The sequence below is a fragment of the Silurus meridionalis genome, chromosome 6 (genome assembly GCF_014805685.1).
Source record: "Silurus meridionalis isolate SWU-2019-XX chromosome 6, ASM1480568v1, whole genome shotgun sequence".
NCBI classification, from domain to species: Eukaryota; Metazoa; Chordata; class Actinopteri; order Siluriformes; family Siluridae; genus Silurus; species Silurus meridionalis.
The window spans coordinates 7243398-7256043 of NC_060889.1; the positions used below are offsets into that span (position 1 = coordinate 7243398).

Sequence of the window (12646 nt, forward strand, 5' to 3'; positions counted from 1 at the left end):
TTACCATTTTTGTGAATTTGTCTTTTGGATGTAACAAATTTCTGTTTTCTATTTGAACTTGAGTAAAGAACTTAAGTTAGAAAAGCTGTACTGGACTCAGGTAATTGATTCATATGCAGCATTTGTACCCTTTCTTTTTATTGTGCAAACAATATGTGGACTTTGACCACCTCTGAAACTAAAGGGATGTCAAGACATCATTATTTTCCTATTAGGTAATGAACATAAACTAAACGACATCTGACTTCATATTAGTCAGAATCCTTTTTTTTGCCAAGTATCATGGGTCACATATACAAGCAATTTGTCATGGTGTGATGGTGTTATAGAAATATGAAAAAAATAGAAAAAAGAAAATAATTAAATAATAAATAAGGATAAAGAAAAACAAAATGGGTTATATAAACATATAGCAGTCAGTTTTATACACAAAGGGTAAAATAAAGTCTTGTTTGAGGTACAACACAGCACAGGTTTTTTTAAAGCTCTGGGTGGGATTGGAGTATAGTGATCTACCTATCAAATAAAGATCAAAGCATTCATCATTGAATGACAATCCTGAGTACATGATGATGGGGAAAAAAATCTGGAAGACAAGACAAACCTTCTGTATAGATTCACACCACATATACTATAAAAGGATTGGGACTTTTTCAGACATATGGGGTTCATCCCCAATCCATTACCACCCAAACAAGTTTTAGTATGACAATGTTCCTGTGCACAAAGCCTGCTCCATGAAGATTCAATTTACATGGGTTGGAAAGGAAGTGACCTGCTATGGAGTTCTGACCTCAGCCTTATTGAACACCAGCTTTGGTATTCTCATTGGGGATTTACCACATAATTTAATTACATTCACATTTTTTGTTCTATAATTCTTACGTTCTGTAAAGCCGAATTGAGACAATGTCTATAGAATGTGCTATAGAAATTAATTTGTATTTTACCCCAGGCCTCCTCACCCTACATCAGTACCTGGCTGAAAATATCTCCACAAGCACACATACAAAACAACTGGAACATCTTCTCAGAAGACTAGAGGTTACTTCATCAGCAAATGGTGAGGTGTCCACAAACCTTTGTCCATGAAAATGAAACTTATGATAAAAGATGTAAAAAGGTTGTCACTTTCATGGCAATATTATTATTTTTAACATGTCAATAATAAAGGTTAATAAAGTTTGTGGACACCTGATCATACGATTTCTATGTGCTTTTTCAACATCCAATTCCACATTTAATCCACAATTGCTACAATAGTTTCTTCCACGTTTCTGGGAAGATGTTCCATAAGATTTTGCTTGTGGAGCTTTGTGCTCATTTAGCCACAATAGTGTTAGAAAAGTCAAGTGCTGGTGTAGAGTAAAGAGGTCTGGGGTGCAGTCAGTGCTTCAATTCATCCCATAGGTGTTCATTAGGGTTGAGGTCAGAGCTCTGGAGCAGGCTATTTAATATCCTCTAGTTCAACTCATTTAAACCATATCTTCAAGGAGCTGGCTGACTCAAGTGAAAGGAAAATATAATGCTACCCCATCCAAAAATCAGGTGTCTCAAGACTTTTGTCCAAATAGTGTATTAACATTTTAAATTAAAATATCATTAGTTACTGTTTTGCTTTGTAATGCACCATAAAGGAATTAGTTGTTTTTCTGGGAGCTTCCAGAATTGTACATTTTTACATTTATTTAAGAAATTAAAATTATACGTATATTTCTATAGGGGTGTTTTGTTTTGTTTTTTTACATTTTTGTACATCCTCTTGTATTCTCCTGATTTTAGACTCATATTTATTATGTGCAGGTGCACAAATAAAAAAATAAAAAAAAACTCTTTAAATCACTTTATTTTCAGTGTCAAAGTCACTGTCAGTGGAGTAAATTGGCACTGTGTTGGGTCTATTTGGGGGAACGCTGTTGCTCTAGTTGTTTAAACAAAGCCAAAGACCCTGACAATAACAGCATTTAGAGGCACGTCCTTTAAAAAAAAGGGCATTTGATGCTATTGAGGGCTGGATTTTGTAAAGAATAATGATATACACAGTCATACCTTCTGACTATAATGTTGTTTAGAACTACTGGTAGTTATGATGGCATTTATAGAATAGAATAGAATAGAATAGAATAGAATAGAATAGAATAGAATAGAATAGAATGGAATAAAGGTTCCCTGGTGGTCTAGTGGTTAGGATGCGGCGCTCTCACCGCTGCGGCCCAGGTTTGATCCCCGGTCAGGGAACCAACCCCAGCCATTAGGGTTGCACAAGCCTTAGTGCCGGTCCCAAGCCCGGATAAATGGGGAGGGTTGCGTTAGGAAGGGCATTCAGCGTAAAAACATGTGCCAAATCAAACATGCGGATGGTCCGCTGTGGCGACCCCTAACGGGAGAAGCCGAAAGAAAGAATAGAATAGAATACAATAGAATAGAATAGCTCTTAGAAACAGACAGAGTTAAACCCCCTGGTTATCATAATTATTCGCACCACAACTCTTGACAATGATGGACTTTAAAGCTTTTATATGGTATGGAAAGCCATGCTGCCTTACTATAACAGCTAGGGATGTGCATTGAGCTGATGCATTAACCAATGAAACAATACATTAAAGATACATATGAACAGCTACTAATGCAATGCGATATGATTCACCCCTATTATGATGCAGTGTGATCCTATTTTGATTTGATTCAACACAATCTGATTCAATGCAATACGACACAGTGGTAAAAAATATGATGATATGCAGTTCAATTTGGTACAGATAGTTCACTTTAATTTCTTTGGTTCAGACAGACAGACAGCAAATTATTAATTTACTTAAGTGTCTTCTGACTTCTAATGCATGGCCCTTTCACAAACATGCCTTTGTAGTGCAAAAAAAAAGTATTAAATGAAACCAGAATATTTTTATTGCCAATTATTACATTTAAAGCCATACTGCTTTATTAGGATGCCTTTTAAAGTCTTTGGTGGCCACACCTCTTGACAATGATGGATTTTTAAGTCACATCCCTTGACTATGATGGAATTTAAAGCCACACCCACTGACTATGATACACACCCCTTAAATAGAGTAGTGTTCAGAGAACGGAACCATTTAAGACATGAACCCATTTCGGTGCCCCAAAGGCTGATTTGTACATTAATAATTTTTTCCTGACAAGATGCATGTTCACTTCATACCACAGGAGTCTGAGCTTTATTATGTTCTTCTCATTGCACACTGCAGAAGAATTAAGGCAGAAAATCTTATTAAAGCACTCAACGCCAAAAACTCCCAGCAAGCAATTAATGAGATTCAGTTTAATTCGAGTGAAGACGTGGAGTCTCGGGCTATTCAGCTTGATGCAAAGGCAATGGGAGGAACGCTCCGAGCTTTTGGCACACAGCACAATAGTTTATCCCATTTGGAGGAAACATTCTAATTACAGTAAAAGAAAGAAAGAGATGCTTATGAAATCTTGCAACTTTGCAGCTGGAGAATTTAAGATTCTCCTAGAGGGAACATTTCTGAAAAATGCAGGGATGTCACTAAACTCGTATTTTTATTGCTGAGCACAAACACTGTGAGAATGCACTGAAAAAAAGAAATGGCGGCTAATTATTTGTTATTCCCAGCTGTTCTATAAAGGCAGCTCACACTATAAACCAGACCTGAACTTGCCCATGTTTCTGACAGCTGAATTCAAGATGACAGTAGAGAAAATAATCCCAATTATATGCCCTTCTTGATGGTCTGGGTCGATGTTTTGTGTAATTTTGAATAATTGGTAGGTTTCAAGAAGTCAGGGTTTTCAGGATGGAAACTTCATAGCTATGGCTTTGACTGACAGCTTAACATACTCGAGACTGAAACCCTGAGTTTCTATCTGACGGAGTGCAATGTTGCAGATCAGCAGGTCTGTCTTACAAACTCATTCTCTTTGTATTTCTAGGGGAATGTGAGCAGCGCACAAACCCATCAGAAATGAACTCCCGCACCATCTTATTTTTCAATGTTTGAGCATCTTCAGCTGCACAACTTCATACCTTCAGTCACTAGACTGAAAAACTCAATGTAACTCCCTACATCTTCTTCTGTCAGTGATTTTAGCCTAATATAAACATACAGATAATATTAAAGACAAGTGGATGTCATTTTGCTTGCAGAAGTATTTAAAAATGCATTGTCACTTTCAATCACCGTCAAGCCATTGCAATAATGCTGTAATGCATTTCTTCTATTGATAGAGGTAAAATGAGTAGTGCTAATAGTATTTACAGCAAATGTACTAAAAATTGTATTGCATTGCATCCAGGAATGTTGATCTGAAATAAATTTAATCTTAGAGCTTTTTTCAGTCAGAAGACATTGAGACTTGCCATGCAGTGAGTTAGATGGCATTGACGCACATGAACTATAAATGACTAAAGTTCACTAATGTGCATATTCTATTTAATTATGCAGTTTTATTACAAATTGCTGTATCATCTACTGTAAATTATTTAAGTTAACTAGATAATTTTTTTCCTTTTGAAGCTGGTACATTTGGCATTTTGAATTAATATATAGTTCGCTAAAAAAAGGGTACTAGGCAACAGTAGAAGGACCTTTTGAGCTAATGGTGTGTCTAAGGACTATTATGTGTCCTCCCACTTTCCTTTTCTAATATTTCTAATAAGGTTCTTGTTTTAGCTTCACGTTGGGGTGTAAGGAATAAAAAACATTACCTGGTGCAGAAAAATAATCAATGATCATCTGGTGTGAAGGGTTACCACCCCAAAACTGATTCATTTCTGGTAATACAATGTCTCTAAATGCTTCATTATGCTTAAAAGGCATACATTTTTCGATGATTCAATTTTTATTACATAAAGAACAACACACTTATTATTGATTTAAGGTGTTACATTTAATGTCTGAGAAACATGTTCCTGTCCTGTTTTCACACTGTATACCAATCAACTCCTCCCCGACTTGTCATGTTATAAAGAAGCTGGGAATGGAGATTATTAAATATAAAGTGTTTTACACAGGAATCTTAGCCATATCACAGTATATATATATATATATATATATATATATATATATATATATATATATATATATATATATATATATATATATGTTGTTTTTTTACTTGGTTTAACAATAGCACGTTTTTTTTCCACACATCCTCTATTAAATTTCCAGGAAAACGCCTGCTACTATAGATATATTATAATGTATCAGAATCTGTTGTTTGCTTTCCTGGGGCTACTGTCAGATCTGTGCTCATAGAAAATTAACTAATCAGATTTGAGAATTTCAGCAGCACTGTGGAATACTTTCAATGTAATGGTGTAGTACAATTCAACACAAGTCATCTAAATCCAAAAGGCCAATTTGAAATAATGTTGCACAAAACACTATAAATTCAATTAAAATAATTGTAGTTTTGACTAATTTAACTGTACATAATTACAGTAAATGTAGATAAAATGTCTTAGAATTTTTTGTAACAGTAGCTAATAAACAATTTTTGGTTTACAGTAGTAGTATACAGGTTTATATAGGGTAAAGTTTTTTTTCTACAGTACGTATCACATGCGCATTACAGCACAGTAGAATTCTTTGTTCGCATATCCAAGCAATGTTAGGAAAGCTGGGGTCAGACATGACACAGCCCTTCTGGAACACAGTTAGGGTTAGGGCCTTGCTCAGGGGCCCAAGAATGTCAGCTTGGCAATAATGGGGTTTGAACTGTCGACCTTCTGATCAGTAAGCCAGAGCCTTCATCACTTCCCTTATAGTAGTTTACTTTACATGGGAAATGGCATTATGGTGGTTAAGATGTTGGACTTTTGATATGAAGGTTGTCAGTTCAAATCACAGCAATGCTGGGCCCTTGAGGAGGGCTTTTAACATAAAGCTCCTCAGTTGGAAAAAATAAAGATAATAGTAAGATGCTCTTTGTAGGCCTGCCTACAATTATTTGTATAATGAATTGTTGTACATTCACATTTTCTAACTGCCAATGCTACTACAGTCTCTAAAATGTACAGAAATGTACAGTAAGTATTTATATTTTTATATATGAATTTAAATAAAAATATATGTTTTTTTAGCATTAACGTGCAAAGATGATATCTGAGGTTCTTTCTACCAACTGAGCTCCAGGTGCAATCAGATGCTGCTAAAACCTTTAATTAAAGACCATCGATCATCATTAGCTTATGCATGGCTAGCAGGCTGGCTTGCTAATTAACTCTTTTAGATCAGACAGAACAAATGCACTGCTCTTTTTCCTTTATCTAACACTTTAAAGGCAGTCTGGATGTACAGCAGATTTGTAGTGTTCCCAAAGGCAACTCTAATATATCACATACAGATGCTGTTTTGTGAATTTCCGTTATTCAAATCAATTTCAACAAGTTTTTAAGTTTAAACCTAAACAATTATATAGTCAAATATATGAGTAATTGTGAAAGCACAATTTTTAGATACTGAGAGTAAAGCCTGCAGTCAGGGTTATTCTTGTAAACTGTAAAGCTTTTAAAAAGCTATATTATGCTCATCCCATTTTAAATTCAAAGGTGTCGACATTCGGCTCCATGTCATTGATGCATATTTATGTAAGGTTAGCCTGTGTTCTGCTGATATTCATGTTTTTGCTTCAGCATATTTACACACATACACACAACACTAATACTTGGCAGCATTACAACAAAATCTGAATGCAAATTGAATCCCAATCCTCAACACAGCTGAATTTAAGCTGAGTCCTGTAAGTTTTTTTTTCCCTGTTTGTTTTTCCCCTCCTGCAGGGAATTCAGTCACTGGAAAGTGAACAGCTTGGCCACAGAGAAGAGAGATTTCTTCAAGGCTCCACTGCCTCTGTCTCCTGAATTCCTACGCAACCTCAGGCTACTTGGAAGGAGGCCGACTCTCCAGCAGATCCATGAAAACCTGATCAAAAAATACGGCACTCACTTCTTAGTATCAGCTACACTCGGGGGTAAGTTGTCACTATGAGAAATTACTTTGATTGTACAGATTCCCATTCGGTGACAAGTTCTTGTAAGAAGAGAATTTGACAGAGAGAGTGCAAGGGCACATCTTCCCATTTAGTCTGTGCAATAAATATTCTATGAATCCTTTGTTTGTGATTCTTTTTGGAAGCTACACATTTGTAGGCTTTCCAGTTTCCCCTGCTATGTCTGACACCACTTTTTTTCAGCAGGAGAAGACATTACACACCTCCTTCATCCTTAAGTTCCATTACTCGAGCTGAACAGATGAACAGACTGGTGTCAACAGCAGTGATATTAACTGAACCTTGTGTTTTTAAGATGTGGATGCTAATTATGATGCCACTTATTGCTAGCTGTGTGCAATGAAGCTACAGTGACAAGGGAGACTAATGCAGTGGCAAAGCTATAGTGAATGCCGGTAATTAACCAGTCAGGCAGGAGTGAAAACGAGGACGGGGGCCGCTCGCTGTATACGAATGACATCGCAATAGCGCTCCGGTTCCATTCGGAGAGAAAAAAGACAAAAGCAAAGTTGCCGGTGGTTTCCACTGAATTTGTTTAATGATCTGCTGTTGTACTGTATATTCAGAATATATGCTGATCCCTTTATGTAGCAGTAGCTTAAATGCTATTTTATGTATGTATGTACAGTACAGACCAAAAGTTTGGACACACCTTCTCATTCAAAGACTATAAAAATTGTAGATTCACACTGAAGGCATCAAAACTATGAATTAACACATATGGAATTATATATGGAATTATATACATAACAAAAAAGTGTGAAACAACTGAAAAATGTCATATTCTAGGTTCTTCAAAGTAGCCACCTTTTGCTTTGATTACTGCTTTGCACACTCTTGGCCACCCCGAGAGATGCTTGGCACTTGTTGGCCCTTTTGCCTTCACTCTGCGGTCCAGCTCACCCCTAAACCATCTCGATTGGGTTCAGGTCCGGTGACTGTGGAGGCCAGGTCATCTGGCGCAGCACCCCATCACTCTCCTTCTTGGTCAAATAGCCCTTGATGCCTTCAGTGTGACTCTACAATTTTCATAGTCATGAAAATAAAGAAAAATCTTTGAATGAGAAGGTGTGTCCAAACTTTTGGTCTGTACTATATATATGTATGTACAGTGCCCTCCACAATTATTGGCACCCCTGTTTAAGATGTGGTCGTGGACTTAAAAAAATTCTCCTTTTTTTTTTTAAACAACATAGAACCCAAATGCAAAAAAAGAGAAAAATCCAACCTTTTATTTAAGTACATTACTTTGGTGGTAAAAAAATCACACATTTAGAAAAAAAAAAAAAAACTTGAAATCATGTGTGCCACAATTATTGGCACCCCTGATGTTAATACTTTGTACAACCTCCTTTTGCCAACAAGACAGCACTTAATCTCCTCCTATAACATTTCAGAAGATTGGAGAACACAGAGAGAGGGATTTTTGACCATTCTTCTTTGCACAATCTTTCTAGATCATCCAGTGTCCTGGGTCCTCTCTTATGCACTCTTCTCTTTAGCTCGCCCCACAGGTTTTCGATTGGGTTGAGGTCTGGGGACTGAGATGGCCATGGGAGGACCTTGAGTTTGTGACTGCTGAACCACTTTTGTGTAGATTTTGCCACATGTTTTGGATCATTATCCTGCTGAAAGACCCAATGACGACCCATCTTCAGCTTTCTGGCAGAGGCCATCAGGTTTTTATTTAAAATATCCTGGTACTTCAAAGCGTTCATAATGCCATGCACCCTAACAAGGTTCCCAGGGCCTTTGGAAGAGAAACAGGCCCACAGCATCACAGATCCTCCACCATACTTCACGGTGGGCATGAGGTGCTTTTCGGCATACTCATCTTTTGTTTTACGCCAGACCCACTTAGAGTGTTTGTTGCCAAAAAGCTCAATCTTAGTCTCATCTGACCAAAGCACACGATCCCAGTTGAAGTCCCAGTACCGCTTAGCAAACTCCAGGCGTTTACGTTTGTGAGTGTTAGTGAGAAAAGGCTTTTTCCTTGCATGCCTCCCAAACAGCTTGTTGGCATGTAGAGAGCGTCTGATGGTTGTTTTGGAGACTCTGTGACCCCAAGATGCCACTCTTTGATGCAATTCTGTGACGGTGAGCTTGGGAAATTTTTTTACTTCTCTTACCATCCTCCTCACTGTGCGTTGTGGCAAGATAAACTTGGGACCTCTTCCAGCCTTGTTTGTCACTGTTCCAGTTGTTTTAAACTTCTTAATGATTCCTCTGACTGTAGATACCGGCAAGTTAAGGCGAGTGGCTATTTTCTTGTAGCCATTGCCTGACTTATGAAGGTCGACACACATCTGCCTTACTTGAATGGTGTGTTCTCTTGTCTTTGCCATGTTGACAAATGGGTAAGAGAATTAGGCCTCTGTGTCACGTCATATTTATACCCCAGGGAAACAGGAAATCATGAATTACTAATTAAAAGTCCCTAGATACCCTGACCAACCTTAGCAACTACAGAAAAATATAAAAAAAAAAAAAAAACAATTACATTTTTCAGAGGAATTGTTATGGGTGCCAATAATTGTGGGACACATGATTTCAAGTTTTTTTTTTTTTCTAAATGTATGATTTTTTTTACCACCAAAGTTATGTACTTAAATGAAAGGTTGGATTTTTCTCTTTTTTTGCATTTGGGTTCTATGTTGTTTTAAAAAAAAGGAGAATTTTTAGAAGTCCACGACCACATCTTAAACAGGGGTGCCAATAATTGTGGAGGGCACTGTATGTATGTATGTATGTATGTATGTATGTGTGTATGTATATATGTATATAAGCATTTATTTATTTATTTATTTATTTGTCAGACTCCATACTCCATAATAACAATGCAAAACCCAGATTTGTTAAAAGAAATTTCCAACACTGAAATTTAGTTCAGATGTATCCCATTTCTGGATTAATCTCACTTTAATAGTTGTCTCTCTGCAGTACAAGACACATGAAAGCTGGTTTGGAATTTGCAAAAAAAAAAAAAAAAAATCTAATTCCAACCAGGTACTTTCATGTGTCTTACACCGATGAGAGGTCTCTGTCTGGTTATTATTTTGCAGCGATGGTTGACCTTCTGCAACTTTCTGCTATCTTCAAACATGATCTCTAAAGTTTAGCTGGAGTTCTGATCAGGTTTTTGCTCACGTCTATTACCAAGGCCCTTCTTATCTTTTTGCGGAATTTGGTCATGTGAACAGATGTAGGGTCCTGTTTTGCTATGCAGCTACGCTTTGCATTTTCTTCTGGAAAACCTTTTTTGACTGGTGTGTGTATAAATGCATAAATAGTGTCCAATCAGTTGAAATGTGTCAAAACATCTCAAATATTGTTAAAAAAAGCTGGGATGCACTTTAGCGACATTTTATGTGTCACTGTAAAAGGTCTTGAATATATAGTGAGATGTTTCAGCTCTTCCTTAAAAAAAAAAAAAAAAAAAGCCTAATTAGCGCTAATCATTATTATTAATTCTGAATTTCCGAAGCAATGGCTCTATACTCAGTCCTGGGAATTTACTTCCGTACACAGTTTTTGGCTTTCTCAACTTACATCAACTCACAAACACGTTTTACAACGGACTTACTAATTACCTCCTGAGCTAAATCAGGGGCATTGGGAAATAGAGAGAATGTTGAGAACAGAGAGCAGCACAGGAATGGTAGCAGTATATATTTATATATTAGGGCTGTCAATTAATTAAAAGATTTATCGCAACTTAATCGCACATTTGTATCTGTTCTAATTGAACCTTAAATTATTACTCACGTTTTTAATAGTCTAATCTACATGGCTATGGACAAATGCATGTTTGTGCATGTTTATTATTAGTGAAACCAGACTCAACATAAAGCATTAAGACAAAATATTCTTGTAAATGTTTTAAACTAATTAAGGTGTTTTAAATTACTTAAATCATCAGGACACCAAATGGAAATTTTCCACGTGTGTGTTTCATGGTGGATTTTAGTGCTTTATTTAAAACATATAGCATTATTAAAACAAATATTTTGTGACTAAAAATTATTTTTATTTTTTTGATCCAATGAAAGAAAACATGTTGTAAATAAATGTGTGTTGCGCTGAAGGTTTTAAATGCTCCTCTTTTAAAGAAAACAATATTTACTGTATGTTCTTATCGCTAAAAAGAAACACCGTGATCTTTTAAATAAAAATAGATTTAAAAAAATTGCCACCTTTTAGTAGGTATTTGAATTTTTCAATAGATGCAATTGATTTATGCTGTAGAAAATTGCTAAAAATCCTAAATCAGTCTGAGAAGCTAAATTTAAACTGAGGTCTGAGTGTATGTGAGTATATAAAGCTTGTTTTCATCTTATACTGTAAAAAAATCCAAACTCACTTCACATATTTCTCTGATCCTTTCTGCCAGCACACCTGAGCCAGGTGATCAAGGGCTGCAGAATGCTTTTTACCTGACTCAGTTGGGATAGGAACTAAAATAGACCAAAAATGTTGGCAAACTGAAAAGGAAGCTTCTTCTGCACTGTATTCCATATTTAATGTGCTGACAGTTTGAGTTTGAGCTGCTTATCTGTCATTCGGATCTCATAGAGTTGCATTGGACAGCTCACAGTTCCCAAAACTACTTTTCTAGCCAGAGTAGGATATGCTGTCACTTCACATTGTCTTGTGAAAGTGAAACCTCCTGCCTCTTCCAGCTTTTCTTTTTCACACTGGGCTCTGTGTGGATCTCTTTTGAAGGCGAGGAGTCTCTCACCATCTTCCTGGACAAACAGAAGCTCAGCAAGAAGTCCGAGGTCAATGGCAACAGCTCGACAGTGTCCCTGGAAATCCTGCACCAGCTGGCTGCGTCCTATTTCACCGATAGAGAGAGCACCCTCAGGAGGCTCCACCACCTACAGATCGCCACTTCAGCCATCAAGGTACAAGGGAATATTTTTATTTGCTTTGTTTAATGCATGTCTCACAAATATCCACCCTTCAACCTAACCCTAGATGTATTTATTTACCCCGGATCTTGTCATGCCATCGGAAATATTCTGTGGGGGTTTTAGTGCTTGTTTCTGTGCATCGAAATAAATCACAGAACATATAGAGTGTGTTTTTCAGATAGATATATTGAGTTTTATAGATATATTAAGTTAAACAGGAAGTTTGTTTGTAATTCTCCAGCAATTCAATTCTCTTAGCCTGTCTTTGAGGAAGTGCTTCATGCCATGAATGAGACATGGCTGATTCACTTAACGTGGATTTTTCTCAAAGGTTTCAGGCGCATGCTTTATAAAACTATTAGTGTTAAAAGGAAATGCTTAAAACTAATAAGGAACTCATAAGTGATCATACAAAGTTCTCAGAATGTTCTTGAATGAAGCATGAAGCAGCACCACCTGCCCAATGTGTTTATGGCAGAAAAGCTAATGAGATGTTACAAGGCCATCAAGCCTACACTGCAACCCTTTTTTTTTATTAGTGCTCATTGTGCAGATCAGACTGACGAATTGGGCACCAAAAGCAAAAGTGGGTCTTAACAGGCCCATCAATAATCCCATAAAGGACGATCAATTGCGCTCTCCTTCACCAAAATAGGAGTGTGATGGCACACACAAAGGCTGCTTTTACAGACTTTGCAGGACCTCCACATAATAAGGCA

General features: G+C 36.8%; 1 protein-coding gene across 2 annotated transcripts in view; it reads left to right on the forward strand.

Moving 5' to 3' along the window:
- brinp2 (bone morphogenetic protein/retinoic acid inducible neural-specific 2) overlaps nt 1–12646 on the forward strand; it is a 121560-nt gene that overhangs the window by 56169 nt on the left and 52745 nt on the right. For both annotated transcript variants that reach the window (XR_006926244.1, XM_046852431.1), the window contains exons 3-4: nt 6785–6975; nt 11737–11918. Coding sequence is in view for 1 of the 2 variants with exons in the window: in XM_046852431.1 (XP_046708387.1) it covers nt 6785–6975; nt 11737–11918 (373 nt within the window). In the remaining variant the exon portion in view is untranslated. The remainder of the gene's footprint in view (nt 1–6784; nt 6976–11736; nt 11919–12646) is intronic.